The sequence below is a fragment of the Chelonia mydas genome, chromosome 26 (genome assembly GCF_015237465.2).
Source record: "Chelonia mydas isolate rCheMyd1 chromosome 26, rCheMyd1.pri.v2, whole genome shotgun sequence".
NCBI classification, from domain to species: domain Eukaryota; kingdom Metazoa; phylum Chordata; order Testudines; family Cheloniidae; genus Chelonia; species Chelonia mydas.
In genome coordinates, this window is record NC_057859.1 from 1283960 (window position 1) to 1306034 (window position 22075).

Genomic DNA, 22075 nt, shown 5'->3' on the forward strand with positions numbered 1-22075 from the left:
GGCTTACACATTCTTTGTTCCTTGATGTATACATTTACAATTGGCAGTATTAAAATACATATTGTTTGCTTGCACCCAGTTTACCAAGCAATTTCAGCTACACTGGTTTAAGTTCTGGTGAAGTCACTTATAATAGAATCGTGCAGTAGCTCCAACCTTAACTTCAGAGAGGCTACTGTCTCTGAAATAAGCAGAAAGTCACTACACTGTTTTAAAACTTTAGTACTGGAGAACATTTTCTGACCTACCAGTATCAAACCAAATACTATTAGAATATAAAAACGGTTATGGTTGTTACACATATAACATACCTAATACAAAAACACAAAAGCAAGGAAATTAAAAGTCAAGTCACCTTACAGTACATATCCTCTACTCTTCTACCCACAGGCACACATTTTATCTTCATCACAACAGCCATACACCACAGATCATGAATCGCATCCTTAACTCTATCTCCTCAACCTCCCCTTCTGTGCACATCCTTTTACGGAACGTCCCCATCCCAATGCTATTAGTTGTGAATGTCTAATATAGTATATTTTTGTGTTTGGAAGGAGTAGATTAGTAATGGAAGACTGTCATCCCCAGAAGGGGCAGATAACATTGTGATAGATGGTCTCTGCTGTATACTAATTGTAGTAGAGTCAAGGTGTGTGCTTGTGGAGGGAGGAATATTTTGTTGGGAGGGAGGAGGTTGGTGAAGGGTGTGATAGAAAGCCAGCATGTAGTGTTCTTAACTGTTTTCACAATGAATTTTTTTGTATAGATTCATTTTGTAGGGCTTTTATGGGGCTTGATCCTGAAAGGTGCTGAGCTCTCTGATCTGAGCCAACAAAGTACTTAAACAAGTGTTTAACTTTAATTACATGAGTAGTTTCATTGACTTTTTCATATTTTTAAAGTTAAGCACATGCTTAAATGCTTCCCTGGATTGGACCTAGAGTACACAGTACCTTGTAGATACATTGAGATTGACACTTGTCTTAACATTTCAGAGAGGAGACAGATGAGTGAAGGAAAGGTATGCCTGGAGGGGTGGTTCCTGGAGCTGTGCGACAGAAGTATAGCTGCCAAAGGAAAAGGTTTTATCCGTCAGAAGCTGCACATAAAACATACTTGGATATGGGATAAAATATGGCATAAAAGCGTAGTTAATGATGGTGGTTTTATCTGTCAGCTACCTGTTGGTGAATAAACTGTCAGTTAAAACAAATAACATCTGTTGCACGAGCTTCCTTCAAGTTTATCAATTTTGAAGATGTCACTTAACAATCAAAAAGGCAGAATGCCATGGACAAATTTTAACAACAGTAATTTCAAATGCTTTCTATTATAAATTTAAAAAATCAAATAAAGCTACATTTGAAATTCAAAGAGAAATTTCACATTGAACGTCTATCTACATTTAGAGAAAAACAGAAATTTATGTTTCATTTTAAAGCCCATTTCAGAACACAACCCTGACTATGAGGTTGAGAAAAAGCACCTCCATAGCATTTCCAAGTTGAATGGTTTTCCTCAAGGGCTCCAGGTGGCCTTTCATCCAGAGGTCTTGTTAGCACTTCTTGGACCCATAAGGTATCTCTTATTTTTTTAATTTTCTCTTCAGTCTCAAGGTATGGAACTGTGAATTATTTATTCATATTAAATTTCAGGAATTTATTTCCTAACCTTTCGTGTGCCACAGTCACAGTCCTCTCCTTCCTCCACTATTTTGTTGCCACAGACGGGAGCCCTATAAGATGCATTCAAATACGGTTTGTTCAAAAGGCATTCTCCTTCTCCACTTGCAATGAAACTTTGAAAGTCTCCTATACTGCAGTTGCTAAAGGCCTTTGTCCCACTGGAATGTCTAAAACATAAAGTACAATATCATCGTTAAAATATTCTCCATGCTTTGTAAAATATATATCCTTTCATGCCACTGAAATACTTTAATAAAACAAAAATGACTTTGGTTGCAAAATTAAGGATTTTTAAAAATATGTCAACTGTCTGCCTTGTGGGTGAATGTGGCTATTAACCTGGCACCTTAAGTGCATTCACTTGCCTTCAACATTCTTCTTGGCTGAAATAAATTAAATAGAACTGGCAACCTCAAATTAACATAATTTCTCCAAATTGGAGGCCTCTGACGCAGCATGTCTGCCTCAATGAAGGAATAAATATAATTTTTTAAAATATGTTTGCAAGTTTGTGCTAGAATGGTGTTTGGGTCCCAGACAGACTGCAAGCTGCAGCCAACTGAGGGCAAGAAGCAGGCATAACATGCAATGGAGGATGCCCTCGTTAAATTAGGAAAACACAAGCAGAGCAGCAAAACCTTTCTAAACTGTTATTGTCTCAATCTCTCCACTAAAGATACTGCAGGCCACACCTTTTCTGTCTCTTCCAGAACACTTGTTTATTCTCCTCAGTGAAAACTTGACAGCAATTGAGGTTAGTTTAATAGTAATCAATCTAGCAGCTACAATTAGGAAACCTATAATATAAATACCAGATTTTTTTTTCTTTCCTGTCATCAGCGGTTATATTGAATTGAGTGTACTACCATGTACAAGCCCACTGAGAGAAGTCTGGAGCCCCAGTACATCATGTTTGCTGTGGTCCCATCCCCTCCCATTTCACCCCAGTTCCAGACATTCCAGTTACAAACATTGGGGGGTGGGGCCGAGATTATGGGGCTGGTACAATTGTCTCCCTTTTCCCTCCTCTTGTCATCACAGACAATAAAGCATCTCACAAGAAGACGGAACTCTCAGTAAATTTTATTTTAATGACAGATTACATTATACTAATATTAGAAACATTTAGGCCCTTGAGTAATTTTACATAATAGAACTAGTCATGTGAGTAAAGTTACTTACATCCATAAGAGTTTGCATGATTGGGCCCATAGTGAGTACACATCTGTACATAGCATAAACTGGAAAGCTTAAAAAAAGGGTGGAGAAAATGGAGAAGTGTGGACTAGTTTTAAACTAAGAGTGATTGAACATTTGAAATTTGATAATAAAAGACCTTATGATCTCTGAAGGTCCAAGTTAGGGCTTTTCCTGTATTCAGTGGCACATAATGAATTAGTGTATTTAATTTCAAGACTGTAGCTCAGCGGGAACATAGACATTAAAAGTCACATTGTTATCAACAACTGCTTAGATAGAGAAATAGGACTTAAAAGATGAGGGTAGGAGAGAGATTTTGTACTTAAGTGAAAAGCGAAATATTTCCTGTAACTGTTAATCTGTGAAAGTACTATTTATTTATTTTAGATTTTTACATCAAATTAGTGTTCATGGCAAGTACCTGACTGACAGGCAGCCTCAGATTGAATTACTCCCTTTATGCACATGACAAGCAGCAACAGTGCAAGTTTTCCTGCACTATGTCATTAATCTGCTTTAAATCTTGTGGGACCATCTCGGGGATGAGAAAGTAAGTCAGTCTGTTGGCTCCTCTGCAGAGATTCCCAGCTGATGACATTTGTGTTGGGATAGTTTGGTTATATGGAAACATACCAACAAAGAGGAGGACTGTGACCTATACCTATATCTATATCTAACACGGCAATCACTCTGAAACCTAATTCTATCTAGATATCCATCCATCCATCTATAGGTCACAGCCCTATTCTTTGTTGGTATGTTTCCATATATCCAAACTATCCCAACACACACAGGCGTACACACAGACAACTTCCAGCCACTAATGAACTGGGATGGATTTAAAACAGTGATATAGAGGTACAAAAGTCTACATACATCCTAATATGGCATTATTTAGAACGATAGCACTTGTATGCATATTAAAATGGTTCTAAATATAATAAATAATGCAATGCTATGTGAGGTACATAAATTAATAATAATTAAAAAAAAACTTACACTGCTGTGGTGTGCATTATGCAGGTGTATCCTGAACACTGACAATCCCTAGAATCATCATATGCTATTCCCAGACTAAGCCCGAGCAGCTGTGCAATGATGACTGAAAATGTCTCCAGTGTTATTGTTCTTTGATACTAATATAATAAGAAAGAAAGTGCTAAAAGTTCATTTAACTGTGGAAACAAACTGTGATAAAAATCTAATTTTTTTGTTTTCTGCCCTGCCTAACATACACAAAGATATCTGTACTAGACATAATATATGAACGGAACGCATACGCCATTGTAAGGAAACTGCTCTGTCCACTTCCAGGACTAGAAGGAAGTTACAAAGAACATGTGTAATCCTGAATTCAAACACTCATTAACGTACTTTTTCTCCAGAGGCCGAATCCTCTGTGCAGTGCCTAGTCTAAGCAGACAAGATGAGTGCAGAGTAGAAGTGTAGGGGCAAGAATCTTTCCATCTGATCCTATGGAGTGGCTACCGAGCCCAGTGGCTCAAATAATCTGTGATGCCTTTTTGGAGCCACCACCCAGAGCAAAAAACCAGAGGACCCCAGACAAGGATATCCTTTGGCTCCATTTCTATTTCATCATCCCTTGCATGCTGCTCCACAGCATGTGAGACAAGGGTCCTCTTCTCATGGTGTTTAACCTCTGAATGGCCCTGCTAAATTCTGTGTTCCCCCTGCACAGCATAGCTGCATTGATTCTGTTGCTAGGGGACTCTTCTTAGTTGTAGAGGTGGGTGCAAGATTTGCCCCTACAAGCAAAGGTCAGAACTGTAAGTAACCAATACAGTATATTACTTGTACAGGTAAGTAAATTCTATTATATCATACCAGAGCAACCCCTCCGGAATAGTTTCTCAGACACAGCTTTCCTGCAAAAGATGCCCCTACATAATTTGGTTGGTCCCTGTAACTAAAGCACAAAAAAGATTCTTGATCATAAATATATTCTTTCTAAAAACAATGACAGTCTAAAAGATTTCTAGTGCATCTTCTTTAATAATAAAGTAATGTTCTTCTTACACAAATAAATATGCTATGTCATGTGGCCGTAGAATAAGATGGATATTTTTCCACTGTAAAAACCTTTGTAATAATTCATCAGCTTCCCCTGTTATAGGAATTTTGTTACTATCTGCCCAGAACTCCAATGAAGACAGCACAATTGTCATATTAAGAGAGGTAAACATCTGAAAATGTAACAGAGGAAATACAAGATCAATTACATTATATGCACTGTAGTATTGGAAGATCTATAAGCAATGGCCATGAGTGTAACAAACTATGGATTGGACTGTCACAGAGTGTATAGCCACAGATGTCCCCATAATAAAATGTTGTAATCTATGTTAAGGAAAACACACTACTGAAAGATCCTAAAATCCAACATCTTAGTCCATATCAATCCTTTTCAACCTAGTCAATCAAAATAAATTCTCAGTTAGTGCATCACAACTGTCAGTTCTTTTTATTAGAGAGACAAGGTGAGTGAGGTAATATCTTTTATTGGACCAACTTCTGCTGGTGAGAGAGACAAGCTTTCAAGCTTACAAAGAGCTTTTCTTCAATTCTGTGTGAGCTCAAGAAGCTTGTCTCTCTCACCAACAGAAGCTGGTCCAATAAAGGATATTACCTCACCCACCTTGTCTCTCTAATATCCTGGGACCAACACGGTTACAATGATGCATACAGTTCTTCTTATGACCAAGTTAACTTAAAATAACTAAGATTATGTCTACACTGAAAAAAAAAAAACCAACAGGTGCATTCTTAACTTGGGTTAGTTAACTCAGGCTAAAATACCAATGCAGACACAGCAATTTCGATTTCAACTGAGGTTAGCAGTCTGAGTTCAACCCCAGATCATCCTATACACTTTAAACTGCACTGCTAACCCACGTGAAAAGTTGAGTTTGGAAAATTGCCCATCTGGGGAATCCTCGTGCCAAGATTGAGGCTCATCATACTACCAATACTGTATACACCACAAACATAACCTAAGGAAGTTTAAGACAGAAAAAGATTCACGGATATCATAACAACAGTAACAAGTGCCCACAATGAAGGTAGTCAGAGTAGTTTTACAATAAAAAAATTCTAAAGGGGGACACATTGCAGGTCCCTTTATTTTCAGATGGCTCAGAGTACCTGGCGTCTCTGATGTCTCTCAGGGGTGAATGATCTAATCCTGGCGGTGAGGAACATAAAATGGTTTTTAATCTAATTGCTGCAGACTGAGTATCCTGAGGGTGAAAACTGGTATTAAATAATCACCAGAGAATAGTATCATCTATAAAATATCTGGACTTCATGCGGTAATAATATTTTCTTCTCCTACTGCATCTTTCATCCAAGGTTCTCAAAGCATTATAAGTCTCACATAACCCTTCTGATGTAGGACACAGATAAGTATTATATCGAATTTACAGAAGAAAAAGACACAGAAATGTGAGGTGACTTAGCAAAGTCACACAGCAGGTCGGTGACAGAACCAGGAATAGAACCCAGGAGTCCTGATCCCAGCCCCCTGCTCTACCTGCTAGGCTATGACTACCAGCAAAATGACTCAGAACAGCCACATTTCCCATATGAATATTGAACAGAAAAAGACAGTAACTTACACTATTGACAAAGCCAATAAGCTGGACTATTTTCTCCGTTACAACATCCTTGTCTGAACCCATATAGTCATACTGAAAAATAACACAACTTTTTAGATTACAACAACATATCACTGCTGTGCAATGTTTCTTTGAATGTAACATTTCCCTTAGGAACTGATGCAGTATCCAAATGAGTTCTTTCTATTTGTGCCATTTCCATATTCTGGTACCTGCCTTAAAATATTCTCACCCAGTTCTCAGAGAAACTTTATCTGTTTTTCTTCATGTCATATCCTCCCAGATCATTTGGTAGAATGGACAAAGCAGCCATCATAAGAACATGAGAATGGTCATAATGTGTCAGACCAATGGTCCAGCTAGTCCATTATATTGTATTTCAACAGTGACCGGTGCCAGATGCTTCAGAGGGAATGAACAGAACAGAGCAATTTATCGAGTGATCCATCCCCTGTCATCCAGTCCCAGCTTCTGGCAATCAGAGATTTATGGACACCCGGAGCATGGGGTTGTGTCAGTGACCATCTGGACTAATTGATGGACCTATCCTCCAGGAACTTATCTAATTCTTTTTTTTTACCAAGTTATACTTTTGGCCTTCACAACATCCCTTCACAATGAGTTCCACAGATTAACTGTGCATTGTGTGAAGTACTTCTTTACATTTGTTTTAAATAGACTGCCTAATCATTTCATTGGGTGAGCCTGTGTTCTTGTGTTATGAAAGGAGTAAATAACACTTCCTTATTCACTTTCTCCAGATCATTCATGATTTTATTGATCTCTATCATATCTCCCCTCAGTTTTCTCTTTTCCAAGCTGAAGAGTTCCAGTCTTTTTAATCTCTCGCATATGGAAGCTGTTCCGTACCCCTAATCATTTTTGTTGCCCTTCTCTGTACTTTTCCCAATTCTAATATATCTCTTTTGAGACAGGGCGAGCAGAACTGCACACAGTATTACAGGTGTGGGCATACCATGGATTTATATAATGGCGTTATGATTTTTTCTGTCTTATTGTCCCTTTTCTAATGTTTCCTAACATTCTGTTAGCTTTTTTGACTGCTGCTGCACATTGAGCAGATGTTATCAGACCACTATCCACAAGGACTCCAAGTTCTCTTTCTTGAGTGATAACAGCTAATTTAGATGCCATCATATTGTATGTGTAGTTGGGATTACGTTTTCCAATGTGCATTACTTTGTATTTATCAGCACTGAATATCTTCTGCCATTTTGTTGCCCAGCCTCCCAGTTTTGAGAGATCCATTTGTAACTCTTCACAGTCAGCTTTGGACTTAAGTATCTTGAGTAATTTAATATAGTCTGCAAACTTTGCCACCTCACTATTTACCCCTTTCTCCAGACCATTTATAAATATGCGGAACAGCACTGTTCCCAGCACAGATCCTTGGAGGAGCGTACTATTTACCTCTCTCCACTGTGAAAACTGACCATTTGTTCCTACCTATGTTTTCTATCTTTTAACCAGTTACTGATCCATGAGAGGACCCTCTTATCCCATCACTGCCTACTTTATTTAAGAGCCTTTGGTGAGAGACCTTGTCAAAGACTTTCTGAAATCTGGATCACCCATGTCCACATGCATTTTGACTCCCTCAAAAAATTCTGATAGATTGATGAGGCATGATTTCCCTTTACAAAAGCAGTGTTGACTCTTCCCCAACATATTGTGTTCATCTATGTGTCTAATAATTCTGTTCTTAACAATACTTTCAGCCAGTTTGCCTCATACTGAAGTTAGGCAGTTACAGGCCAATAAGCCTATCTGTGAGTCATCTGGTACAGAAGCAGATTTAAACAATAGGTTACATACCACACTTAGTAGTTCTGCAATTTCATATATGAGTTCCTTCAAAACTCTTGGGTGAATATCATCTGGCCCTGGTGACTTATTACTGTTTAATTTATCAATTTGTTCCCAAACCTCCTGTATTTGTCCCCTAAAAGGAATGGCTCAGATGTGGGAATCTCCCTCACATCCTCTGCGGTGAAGACCGATGTAAAGAATCGATTTAGCTTCTCTGCAACGGCCTTGTCTTCCTTGAGTGCTCCGTTAGCACCTCAATCATCCAGTGGCCCCATGGATTACTGAGCAGGCTTCCTGCTTCTGATGTACTTGAAAAAAAATTGCTGTTAGTTCTTCTGTCTTTTGCTAGTTGCTCTTCAAATTCTTTTTTGGCCTGCTAATTATATTTTTACACTTGACTTGCCAGAGATTAATGTTCTTTTCTATTTTCCTCTGTAGGATTTGATTTCTGGTTTTTGAAAGATGACTTTTTGTCTGTAACTGCCTGTCTCTGTGGATAGACTGAGCCCAGCTCCCTGGACTTCTGCCAGTGAGCCCAATCCAGCTAGTTAAAGAGGGCTGGGCTACACCTCGGCCTGTAAAGGGCTGCTATGCTAATAGGCACCTGGAAGGAGGAAGGACTGAAACAGGCTGAGCCCTGGGGAGGAAAAGCCACACTGGAGTGGGAGAGGTCAGAGGCTCAGAGAAGCAGTCCTGCAGCTGCTGCTCCTCAAGAGGAGCAGAGCTGACTGAGGCTGGGAGGCTACCAGGAGCTGGAGTGCCAGAGACCCCTGGGAAGGGTGGCCCTGAAGCCTGGGGCCAAGGATGGAGTTAAGACTATTTTCTGTTTCTTGATAACCTCTGTTTAAAGAAAGAAATCTCCTTGAAAAGACTGGGTATGGCAGCACATGCTTTAGAAGTGGGGAGAAGCAATGGCCCTGGTGACCTGGCATCTCTTACTCTGTTGTTTAGCCATGGTGGTATTTTTTGGTCCTCTTACAGATTTTTTTTTTTTTTAAATTTGGGGTATACACAGAGTTTGAGCCTCTGTTGTGGTGTTTCATCCTCATAGGGGGGAAAACACCAAAGAAACCCACCACGGTAATATTTAACTTCTAAAAGGGGAACTATACAATTGTTCTCTAAAGCATGGGGATGCCATTAAAAGTTTGTTGCTGGGGTTAAAAGTACTGTGGCATTGTGGTGGGGGAGGTGACATACATACCCAGCCACAAGCCAAGCAAGTGTTAAGGAACTCCCGTGGTCATAATCAACCCCACCCTGTTGCACCTGTGAGGCTTGTCAGGCCTGGAGACAAGCCCTTGAAAGAGAGGAACTCCTTGCAGTTGCAGTGGCACTCAGAAGCAAGTAGACCCTGGCTCAGGCACGCAGACTGGGGGCCCTGTGTCACTAACTGACCTATAGTTTGTGAATGCTACCTGCCTAAGCCCACTGAGAAAGGAGACATGTTGGGCTGATTTTCCTTGTTGAAATCCCACCAGGATTAAGCCCTGACCTGTGTTCCCTCTAAGCTGCACGGTTGGGCAGCCACCCAGGAGTGATTCAAGTGCCGTGCACATCCAGCAGCATATGTTCAGGTGCCCCTCCTCCCTGTTACTTTGCATCCACATTGCTCCTGCAGCTGCTCCCATGACCCTCCTGCTGGCTGTGCAAAGTGGGGAGGGGGGAGGAAGGAGAAGGTGTTGATGTCAGGGTGTCCCTGCCCTCTTTCCCCCATCTCCACAGAGCCGGGGAGAGGGGACAGGACCCAGGACTGAAGCAGGAGAGAGCTGCTGTGGTCGGAGGTCTGAACTAGCTTTCCGGGTGAGTGAGTGTGCCTTAAAGGGACAGCACATGGTCTCTGAGACTTCCCCATCAGCCAGCTCACACAATTTCTGTCTCTGTCTCCCTCCTGCCCATGTCCATCTCCGCAGAGTGGGGGAGGGAAGACAGGGCCAGGAGACCTTTCAGTGAGTGCCTTAAAGACACAGTGCATGGTGTCTCTCAGAAACTTCCCCAGCAGCCAGCGCACACACAGTCTCTGTGTGTGTGTGTGTCTCTCTCTCTCTCTCACACACACAGACTTTCACGCTCCCCTCCCAACACATACTTGTATGACTGTTGTTGTTACTTCTTGGTACTTCCTGCAATGCACATATATTCTCTGTAATTTTATTCTTTCAAAGTGTGTTATTTTAGTTTTTGACTGGTCTATGCATTTCATAATTTTTTATTTCTCTCTTACACTTACATTTAATTCTTTGAGTGGTGAGTTCTAAAATGCCTAACCTGTCCTGGCTGGAGTAATTATTCCTATGGTAACTTTTAAAAAATATATATTATATCTAGGTTTTTTGTTTCTACTGGTGGTGCACATCCGCACATACCTTGCTTCACATAACAAAATTTATTCCACACATGGATGGAAAACTCAGAGGAAATATTGGCCCTGACCTTTATTTGCACTGAGGACTGGGAACTGAAACTGCCTGAAAGACTGCTTCCCTCTCCCTTACACAAGGAAGAGAGGCAGGTAAATATTTTCCTTTGTTTGGATTGTTTTGTATCCCCTGAAAGGGGATGGACTCACTAAAGGCACAGCCAGAAGGCTGTACCCATACCCCAGAACCAGATCACAGGGCTGGGGCTGCCCAGAGAACAATATAGGAGTTAAGTGAGGTGCCTGCTCTCTCTGCAAGGGGGCAATCTTGGGACATTAACCTTAGACAGTCAGAAATATGCATCAATTTTTGAACCTGCCATAGGATTAATCAAAATGCTTAAAACATCAGTGGGGGTAAGAGAGAAGCCACATCTACATTTTGGAAAGTGTGCATGCTCCTACTATGTGCTGTAGAGACAGAGAGGAAGTTTCTAGAGCTGGAATCAGCTTTTGCAATAAAAATTAAGACAATACCATAGGAAAATATAAATGATTAATTAGTTTAGACTTACCAGAGCCTTGTCCAAAATCACATGCATTTCCAGATATCTGGAGTATCTGATGAAACTCTGTTTTGACTTAAGGAAAAAAGTATATTAAGGAATTACTTCTACATTATATCTCTTGTGCTCATTAGTAGCAGTGTGAATGAGACACAGAGAGTAGAAGTCACAAAATAAGATAGAGCGAATGGCCAAGCTTAAATTAGTGCTATTCAGAAACAATTAAATCAATCTGTGGAAATAGCCCTGGACTTCTGAGAAGTCACAAATTAAGGAATGTACGAGATTCTAAAATCATCAACAGAGTTGGACTTCTCTTAGTTACTAGAATTTAAAAAAAGGAGAACAGTAATGGGAAAAATTAAATTAATAAGTGATCTCACAGCTGAGAATCCCTTTGACAGTGACATTCACTCTCCACTATTAGCAAAACCTCTGAACCAAAGTTGCGGAAGCAACATGTACAGCTGGTTCAGACCAGCCAAAATCTATCACAGACTCTAGAAAAGTGAAAAATCTGACATTTTGGAGCCAAATTTGTTCAGTCAAAGATTACTTGAACTGGTCCCCCCTGCCCAAAGGAAAAATTATGTGAGGTCAAGACCGCAAACTCTAAACATCTGTGCGGAATCTACACATCCCATCTGGCCTCGATCCATATTTTGACCTTTGAATGCCGCCAAAACTCTCTCTCTGGTGGGATAGTTAGGTGTCCTGCCATGCATACTGCACTGGCAAGTCACTGGCACCACCACCATTTAATTTCTCACCTTAGTTCCCAATTTGACCTAGTAATTTGGATCAGCACAAAGTCTGAAGAGATAAAGCTATATTGTTCTCTGAGGGCATGGCTGAAAACCCTTCTCCTAACCAGTCGTGTAGGGGCATTGATGTTGAGAAGTGAAAGTGGGAGGTAGAGATCCAAAAATATCAAAGGAGACTGTCTACATATGTATGTGTACTTAGACTCACACTTTACATCTAGAACTACCAATTTTCAGGTGCCCAGAGCTATGTCAGGTGCTGAATAGAGAGAGGATCCAGGGAGGATATTTAGGAGTCTAAAGGACTGGTCCCCCCTGCCCAAAGGAAAAATTAGGAGTGCTGTCCCACTGGTTGTTATTGGGCTTGTGTGCCAAAAGCCCTCCCCATCGAGATGGGAATGTCCCCTTTAGTAATATTACATCTCTGAGCAAGGTGGTGACATAGGACATCATGATCTCTCAAACCAGTTCAGGGCACTTGATCACATTCCCACAAGCATCCTAGAATCACTGCTTCCCAGCTACATTCTTTCCTAATAAAGTAATGGCTTCTTCTTGCCGTGGAGCAGCCCCGTGCTTCAATCCACGGTCCAGGAAGATAATGTGTGTTACCACAATGCCCAACCAGAAGAGGCAAAAGACTGTTCTTACCACAACTGAGTTGTCCAATGTCTAAGTATCAGACATACTGAATAAACCAAAATTACCACCGTGTAATAGCTTTGCCTTGTCTTTCAGACAAAACACAAACTGACAAATTCTGCCCTCGGTAACATCCTCGCAACCCCACACACTTTATTGAGGATGTACAAGTGTAACTGAGAAAAGAATTTGGCTAAAAATACTGAGGGTAGAGATTGTAAAGTAGATCAGATACTAACCTATGAAACATTTTCTCAGCAAAGCAAACAAACCAGAGAGCACCTACTTTTATTCCTGTATCCAGCTTCCGTGTCATCCCTTCACTCCATATAACAGAATCATTTTCTACAAAAAGCAGACTCTCGATGTTTTCATTCCATATTTGATAAACGAGATGCTGAAATCCAGGTGTAGAGTCCAAAGGTTCAATTCCATAGCTGACATTCTTTAACTGCAGTATCCCTCTGAAAAAGCCAAAATTATGTGAAGCTATAACATAGTTTGAATGAAACCACAGTCAGTCTGAAAAGCAACAGATACTGTAAATACAAAAACACCTTCTGAATTATTTAATTTCTGTATTTAAATAAAAGTGATGCTATTACCTAAGTCCAGAACAGGTGCTGAGTGTCACAACTGAATTTGGAAAACCTGCAATATATCCTTTGTAGAAACAATCACGCTAGAAAAAATAATTAAAGAAAAATTAATGGCTTACTCATCAGTAAGGGGAGTTCACCAGCCAAGAGCTGGAAATCATTTCAGTATTGAAATGTTGAGGAAGTGCACATCGATAATTATTTAAGCTGTGCTGTCACTCTAATTTTAAAGGACATGCTCCCAATGAAAAGATTCAAAGTATATGGGGACAAGGGGACCACAGTCTATAAATGTGAGTAGATACGAGTGAATTGGAAAACTCTAAATGATCAACTTTTCTGTCTTTGTACACCTCTCAGGGCTAAATTAACTTTTGTGGACCCCACCCCGCACTCAGCCCATGCTCTGCTCCGAGGCCGTGCCCCTGCTCTGCATCTTCCCTCAAGGCCCCGCCCACCCCTCAAACAGAGAGGGGAGGGAGCAGAAAAGAGGGGGGGCAGAGAGGAACAAGCAGTGGGTAGGGGTGGGGCGGAGAAGAACAAGCGGTGGGAGGGGTCTTGCGGGGGAAGAGGCTGAGTGAGAGCGGAGCCTAGGGGCGGAGCACAAACAGAGTCGGGGGCAGGGCCACAGTCCAGGCACCAGGGCCCCTTCTGAATGTGAGCCTGATGCCAGGGTGCCACTGTAAACCCAGTACTGTTCCCTCTACTGCAGGGGTCTCCAACGTGGTGCCCCAAGAAAGGTTGGGGACCACTGCTCTACTGAACTGCACTCTTCGGGAACTATTCTCTATTTATCTTAGGTACTTATATGGCCTCCATCACCATAGTGTCTGAGCACCTCAATGTATTTATCTTCGTGGCACTCATGTAGGGTGACCAGATGTACCGACTTTATAGGGACAGTCCCGATATTCGGGGCTTTGCCTTATATAGGCGCCTTATATAGGCCACCCCATCCTGATTTTTCACACTAGCTATCTGATCACCCTACACTCATGTGAGGTAAGGAAGTTCTATTATCCTCATTTTACAGATGGAGAATTGAGGCACAGAGAGACTAAGTAACGGCCCAAAGCCACACATGAAGCCTGTGCTGAGGAGAGACTTGAAACTAGGTCTGCCAAGTCCTAGACTAGCGCCCTCATCATTGGACCACCCTTCCTCTCCAATATTCCAGTACTATGAGCAAGTACTTTGAGAAGGTACTGTTAGCCTGTCGATAAAATTAAAGAGAAAACCTTAGGGTGCATCGCTCTTCTGAAACCAGCATCTGCCATTGCCATTAACTGCAGATTAAATCCTACTTTGGGGATCTGGGGAGAGCAGTTTATGGATAATAAGCTAATGTTATCTATAGTGAAATGCTCAGGATTGTAAGAAACCCATATTTCTTTTACATCTATGTTTTTCTTTTGATATTACATACAATTGAGATCTTCACAATTATGATATTGATTTTTTGAGTTTCAAAAATGTTCACAGCATTGGCATAACTCCACTCCAACTAACTTTAATGGGAACAAAGTTAGGTCAACACCAACATCTTTAGAAAATCCCACTCTAAAACTCTGTTATAGTGCCTTTACCACAGATGCTTTCTTGATAAGGCTGTTCATTTAATACAGTTCTAAATTTGAAAATAATAATCTTAGTAATTATAATGGATATTTGCACCTTTCGTTGAAGAAGCTCATACCAGGATTAGCAATAAATAAGAAAAGTCTAAGATACTTTCCAACAGGAGAGTCATTTTAATACTTAAAAATACAAGTAAAATCCCCAGAGAGTATTTCTAACAGCAAGTCTATTTTGAAAAAGCAAAACCTGCAAGACACAGTAAATAAATCTTACCTTAATATGTGGGAAATCAGAATGAACAGACCCCTCTTGGCTGTAAGTATACACCCTGAAATTATTGGGTAAAAAAACTCTATTAAAAAAAAAAGAAAAGAAAAAAGTTTGAATTCCAAAATAAGTATTATACATTCCTGAAAAATTAAAGAGCACTCACATTTATTTCAGCATGCTGCAATGATTTTTTCCACCCTTTAGTTCAGTTTCTTGGGTGATAATTTAATGTTTTATGTTTTCTTTCCGATTGGAAAATTGTTGAGTTACATGGGGTGACAGTAATGTTCAGCCTTCAAGGTACACAGCTACAAACCCTTTTGAGGATTCTAAGTTCTTTTCTTGTTTGCCAGTCAGCTTCTCAATCTTCTCCTTAAGTCTTGAAACTCAAGGATCTGTGAGAGTATTTCCTACTGAAGAATCTTAGATTCACCAATTGTCAGTGCATACTAATAAGAATAACAGGCTAAAGCAACAAGATGGAGAAGTATAAGTTTGGACTCTTACAGACAAAGAATAATAAGACTGGAACACAAAGGGAAGTTAAAAACAAGTCATCCAATACCTGACAGGATTTATTAGAAACATTTATAGTAACAGATCACACAGTACCCAGCCAAAGGGTGAGGAAGAAAGTCAATAACTTACTGTTGCTTCAGGAGAAGGGTATATGACCTCTCTTCTATTGTAATGACATAGGACACCTGATTCTAATGCATCCAGAATGACAGAGAAAAAGAAATTTACTAACACAGTATTTTAACTGGCTCAATAATTCTGCATTTACTAAACATGAACATAAATTTAAAGTGCTCGATGAAGAAGTACACTGCAAGTGTTTCTCAAGAGAAATGGACAAATTGAGATTAAAATACGCCAGACCAGGGTTGGCCCCTCTTGACATCTACCAAAATGTATTGTGTTGTGCTCTTCCAAAGCTCTACGCAGTGCAGAGTGACTCAATCTTTGATTTCTTAAACTGAATCATATGTTCCTTTTAAAAGCTCCTTGTCTATAAGCAACCACAGCTAAGGAGGAGGAGAAAATGTAGTTACAATCAATAAGCTGTGTGAAATCCTGCTCCAATTACCACAGGGGACAAAGTCATATATCAGTGTACACTATATAATTTACAGGAATATTGTATGTGGCAATATAGTTTCTATACAAAGGGATACAGCATGGAAAGTTATTTTCATGGAAGCCAAATAATTATACTGATTGTGCAAGTGAGCACAAACCCACCAGGGTTCATAATATCATGATGTACAGCTATCACAAAAGTGACTGTAAAACCATTTAAAAATAATTAAATACACTCATCAATAAAAATTATTAGATTTTAAAAGACAGGTAACATTATGTGCAAATTATTTACATAAGAATTGCCATAACAGTTGAGACCAGTTGTAGTCTAGTCTATTATCCTATCTCCAGTAATAGCCTGTACCAGATATGTCAAAGGCAGGTACAAGAAGTATAGTGGACCATTATGGAATAATCTGCTCATAAATTAAGTTTATTCCTAGCCCCCTTTCATTAGTGTTTGGATTATACCCTGAATAAGGAGGGTTTATATCCCTTATAAAAATTATGTTATCCAACAAAATTTTTGTTTCCTTTTAGCAGTCACACATAGGTTGCCTTTCATTTCCACTGAATATTTCATTGTGCTTACTCTTATTTTATACATATCATCATCATGTCCCCTCTTGTTCATCTTCCTTCTCAACTGAACTCTCCTAATCTCTCCTCAGACAGAAATTTTCCCATGTATCGAATTGTTTTGTTGCCCAACTCTGGACCTCTTCTATTTCTGTAACATTTTTCAGAAACAAGGTGTCTAGAACTGAATACAATATTTCAGGAGAGAGTGTGATATCAGTTTGTGTAATTGGCTAATAGTTTCAGCATTATTTCTATCCCATTATTTATATACACTTTATTTGTTTTTTTGACTGGAGCTGCACTCTGAGCAAATGATTTCAATGAGGTATTCACAGTGAACCACCGGGATCTTTCTCCTGTGACATTACATTAATTTAAAACACTTCAATACATGCAAATAGTTTAAATTATTCGTTCACTGAGCATTACTTTGCATTTGACAAGACTAAGACTGCCAGACATTTCAAGCCGATACCTGTAAGATTTTGGAATCTGAAACTTTTAAAAAAATGTTGTTCAAGAGATTTGCAGCTCCCCTTTAAATCTAAAGGTTTAAATGCTCAAGCACTTGGCCATATCTAGCTTAGTATATCAAGATGTTTGACTGTACAATATTTCATGATGGTACACAGAAATTATAAAAGCCACAAGAATTTGTGCATGGAAGGATTTCTAGTTGTACCTTCAGCTAAGCAAAATTATTATATTCCAGTCCATAATTTTTTAATAATTAAATTTCTTAATTATAAGCACTAGTACCCGATTTCCATTTTGATTTGATGTCATTGACCATGGAACCATGATTTGTATAAATGTTCGTTGAGAACCTAGAGAAGAAAAAATCTTCACTAACTATATTTATTAATATTCCCCCTGTCATACATCACCCTTCACTATCTGCCTAAACTGCTCCTTCCTATCTATCCTCCCGTTTCAATCACCAACCATGGCTTCCTCTCCATTTCTGAATGCATTATAAAACTGCCATCTTGGCGTCTGGCATGCTTGACTGACTCTCTCTTCAATCTGCTCTGTGTCCACACCCACCTTATTCCCCATATAAACGCACACTACTCCCCTAATCTTGGCTTCCTCTCTTTCTGCTTCATTCAGCGGACTGGAGGAAGCGCTTTTACGCTCTTTTGTTTTTGCTGCCTGTTTACCAGGCACTTTCTCCCTCTGAGCCAGTCAAGTTTCTTCTTCAAATGCAGGTTTAAAACTTTTCCCTTCACCTAGCTAAATGCCTTGCTCCCTTCCTTGAATTTGTGTCCAATGTGAAATTGTTTTATCAATGCCCTGATTTCTAGCTCTCCCCTTTTCTGCAGGCCCTCGGCTCATCATGCCCTGTCTCACTGTCCCCAGTTCTACAGTGTCACCTCCCTTAAGGCCTGTTGCTCTACACTGCTTGGAGATATGCAACACAAAATATCTTTCTGGAACACATAATGATGAACCCTGGGTGAGAGAACAAAATCTGCCAGGGCCTGGGACCCACAGGACTCCCTGAGTACCAGTAATTTACCTCAGAGGCCTGGCTCTCCACCAAGCCCCTGCCTTCTTCTCTTAGCTGGAGGGTATGGGATAGGGGAGCTGTAGGAGGGAGAGCAGAGGGCTTCTCAGTGCGGAGGGTGGCTCTTGAGGGAGCAGTGACACGGGGACAGAGTTGATGTTTCTGGGGGTGAAGCGGCATGGAGATGTCTGTCTCCAGGAAGCCAGTGAGATCAGGAGAGCTCTCGCAGCACCCACCCATATCGAATGACACCGGGGGGGGGCGTTTATCCCTGAAGCAGGGGCAGTTGCCAGAAGACCATACAGTGAAATGGGGATCTCTCTCCCTGGAAGGAGGGGGCAGTAATACAGGGTAGGTCTCTGCAATGCAGGAGAATTGGCATGGGGGAGTCTTTCTCCTTGAGTGGGGGCGGGGGGGAGGTCTCTCCCAGGGGGTCAGTGATGGGGTGTGCCTCCAAGGGGGGGCAGTAACATGGGGGTCTCTCCAGGGGGTTATTGATGGGGGCAGTGACATGGGGGGGTCTCTCCTGGGGGGATGTGACGGGGGGTCTCACCTGACAGGGGCAGTAATATAAGGGGTGTCTCCTTGGCAGGGGGGCAGTGACATGGGGGGGTCTCTCCTGGGGGGATGTCTCCCTGGCAGGGGGAGAGTGATGGGGGCAGTAACATGAGGAGTGTTTCCCTGGCAGGGGGACAGTGACATGGGGGGGTCTCTCCTGGGAGGGATGTGACATGGGGGGGTCTCACCTGACGGGGGCAGTAATATAAGGGGTGTCTCCCTGGCGGGAGGGGGAGTTAAATGGGGGGGGTCTCTCCCTGGGGGGCAGTGGCATGAGCCATGTCTCCCAGACGGGCAGGGGCAGTGACAAGGGATCTCTCCCTGGTGGGGAGGCAGTGACATGGGGGTCTCTCCCGGGGATGTGACAAGGGGTGGGGGTGTCTCTCCCAGGGAGGCAGTGACATGAGCCATGCCTCCTGGAGGGGTGGGGGGCAGTGACATGAGGGGGTCCCTCCCTGGCGGGGGGGTGGGGTGACATGGGAAGTCTCTCCCTGGGGGGCAGTGACTGGGGGGGGGGTCTCCCGGAGGAGCGGGGGGCAGTGACTGGGGGGTTGCTCTCTGGCAGGGGCCAGTGACTGGGGGGTCTCCCGGAGGAGCAGTGACGGGGGGGTCCCGTAGGGCGGGGGCCAGTGACGGGGGGGGTCCCGGAGGAGAAGGGGGCAGTGACTGGGGGGTCGCTCTCTGGCAGGGGCCAGTGACGGGGGGGGTCTCCCGGAGGAGCGGGGGGCAGTGATTGGGGGGTCGCTCTCTGGCAGGGCCAGTGACGGGGGGGTCCCGTAGGGCGGGGGCCAGTGACGGGGGGGGTCCCGGAGGAGCGGGGGGCAGTGACTGGGGGGTCGCTCTCTGGCAGGGGCCAGTGACGGGGGGGTCCCGTAGGGCGGGGGGCAGTGACGGGGGGGGGTCTCCCGGAGGAGCAGTGACGGGGGGGGTCCCGTAGGGCGGGGGGCAGTGGCGGGGGGGGGGTCTCACCCAGCGCCGGGAGGAGCCGGGCCAGGAGCAGCGCCAGGACGGGTCCCATGGCGCGGGCCGGCGGCGCCGGTTGGAGCCGGGAACGGTCGGGCGGTGACACGGCCCCGGGGCCTCGAGCCCGCGGGCAGCGCGTGACGGAGACCGAGACCCCCCCCCCCCCGCCGCATACACCCACAGGGGAAGGGGAGGACAGTCGGGGCCGTGTGGGAGGTGGGGGCAGTGTGGAGGGGTGTTGGGAGGTGGGGGCAGTATGGAGGGGCGTTGAGGGTCATGTGGGGTTGTGGGGAGGTGTGGGGCAGTGTGGAGGGGTGTCGGGGCAGTGTGGGAGGTGGAGACTGGGGGTGTTGGGAAATGGGGCAGTGTGGGAGGTGGGGGCAGTGTCGAGGGGTGTTGGGGGCCGTGTGGGGAGGGGACTGTGGGGTTGTGGGGAGGTGTGGGGCAACGTGGAGGGGTGTTGGGGGCCATGTGGGGAGGTGTGGGGTAGTGTGGGAGGTAGAGACTGGGGATGTTGGGAAATGGGGCAGTGTGGGAGGTGGGGGGAGGTGGGGGCACTGTCGAGGGGTGTTGAGGGTCATGGGGGGAGGGGACTGTGGGGCAGTGTGAAAGCGTGTTGGGAGGTGGGGACACTGTGGAGGGGCGTTGGGGGCAGTATGGGAGGTGGAGACTGGGGGGGGGGGGTTGGGAGGCGTGGGGCAGCATCAGGGGTGTCTGTGTTGGGATGCCAAGTGCTAACACATGCATTTCTCCCATTATGTTGGCAAATCTGTCACACATCCACCCTCTGTGCAGTGCATGTGGGAAGGAGAACACACCGGGAGCTACCTGAAGGCACGAACTACACTGCACTTTATGGACAAGCGAGATTTTATTCACCAAAAGCAAACAGCTTATAAAATACGTCACTGCAGCTATAATCTAGTCTCATTTTTTCTTCCCCAGGAACCAGGACCTCAGCTTTCTTTTCCTAGCTTCGGTTTATGCCTGGTCCATTTTAGTCTTCAGGTCTCTGCCAGCTGTAGCTCTTTACCTACATACTGTGGCAGAAAAGCAGAGGGTGGGGGAAGGGAACAGACATATCACTGCATATAGCAACAACAAGTAAATAGAACAACCAGGCCAGACTCTTCAAAAGGGAATTTTTGTTTGTTTGTTATGTTTATGCATTTCCTTAATGTGTCTAGTTTAGCATTAGGAGCACAAATAGTTTTAACAAAATGGACTTGATCAAATACACTGCATGCCACTGATTATTTATAAAAATATGCAACCATAACATTATGAGGTTTATATTTTTCACCAATACAAATATAATTATGGATATTCCAGAGCAGACGTTTAGAAAAACCTACTGCATAATGAGTAGATCGTATTTTGAAGAATAAACTGGTGTGTATTGAAACGACACCACTTCTGACCAGCTTTCTCAGAGAATCTGTGTTTTATCCTCTTTTCTGAACTGTGCTTAACACAATAGGATCCAACCCTGATTACGGTCTTGGAGTACTTGTGTAGTACTTGTGTAAATGGTAAGTGAGAGAGTGTGCTACATATTTGAAACTTACCTTCGATTATCTGGCAGGCTCAAGTCTTCTGATCTAGATTTAGATTGTTAAAAAAATGAGAGAGAAGATTATTTAAAACGAATTAAATGCTTCATAGTCTCGAAACTACAGAGTGTATTCAATTCTATCTCTTTAAAATTCCAGCAATTCAGAAGAGAATTTCTTGGTATCAGAGGTAAATTCTACTGACGAATACAGAGTTCCCATAAAATACATTATTTTCCTGCAGGACAGGAAGACTTTTAAAGTGCAATTTCTGTAAAAAAAAAATATTTATTATGAAAATGCCATATATTGATTTTGGCCCCTGTCCTGCATCAGGTTCCACTCGTGCAAATCCCTTTGTCCATGACTTACATGTAGCCTTGGCAGAATTAAATTTTTATTTTTTTATAACTCTGATGGATAATATCAATGTTTACTTTTATCTATTTAAATGTTCACAGTTGTGCAATATTATGGGTTTTAAGAATTTTTTTTCAATCTGAATTCATTTACATTTTCACAGTTGTAGAAAGTTATGGTGGAGGTCAGGCAATAATTATTTAACGACAGCAGACACTGAGATTCAATAATTTCAAACTTTCTGACCATTAAAACAAATTGTCAACATCACATGTCAAAACAGCCAAATTAAATACCTTTAAATCACAGTCTAATAACTTCTCAATCATTTT

The 22075-nt window shown here is 42.5% G+C and overlaps 2 protein-coding genes across 4 annotated transcripts in view; both read right to left on the reverse strand.

Annotated features, from left to right (window-relative positions):
- Nucleotides 1-18576, reverse strand: part of LOC102946289 (disintegrin and metalloproteinase domain-containing protein 18) — a 38432-nt gene extending 19856 nt beyond the window's left edge. For all 3 annotated transcript variants that reach the window (XM_043536415.1, XM_043536414.1, XM_043536416.1), the window contains exons 1-6: nt 17559-18576; nt 15780-15841; nt 15135-15213; nt 13290-13366; nt 12971-13148; nt 11288-11353 (exon numbers count right to left, since the gene is read on the reverse strand). In XM_043536415.1, coding sequence (XP_043392350.1) covers nt 11288-11353; nt 12971-13148; nt 13290-13366; nt 15135-15213; nt 15780-15841; nt 17559-17600 — 504 coding nt within the window. In that variant the 5' untranslated portion in view covers nt 17601-18576. The remainder of the gene's footprint in view (nt 1-11287; nt 11354-12970; nt 13149-13289; nt 13367-15134; nt 15214-15779; nt 15842-17558) is intronic.
- Nucleotides 18577-20693: 2117 nt separating this feature from the next.
- The window catches only part of ADAM32 (ADAM metallopeptidase domain 32), a 35502-nt gene continuing 34120 nt past the window's right edge, over nt 20694-22075 (reverse strand). The window contains exons 20-21 of the mRNA XM_043536417.1: nt 21399-21431; nt 20694-20870 (exon numbers count right to left, since the gene is read on the reverse strand). Coding sequence (XP_043392352.1) covers nt 20864-20870; nt 21399-21431 — 40 coding nt within the window. The 3' untranslated portion in view covers nt 20694-20863. The remainder of the gene's footprint in view (nt 20871-21398; nt 21432-22075) is intronic.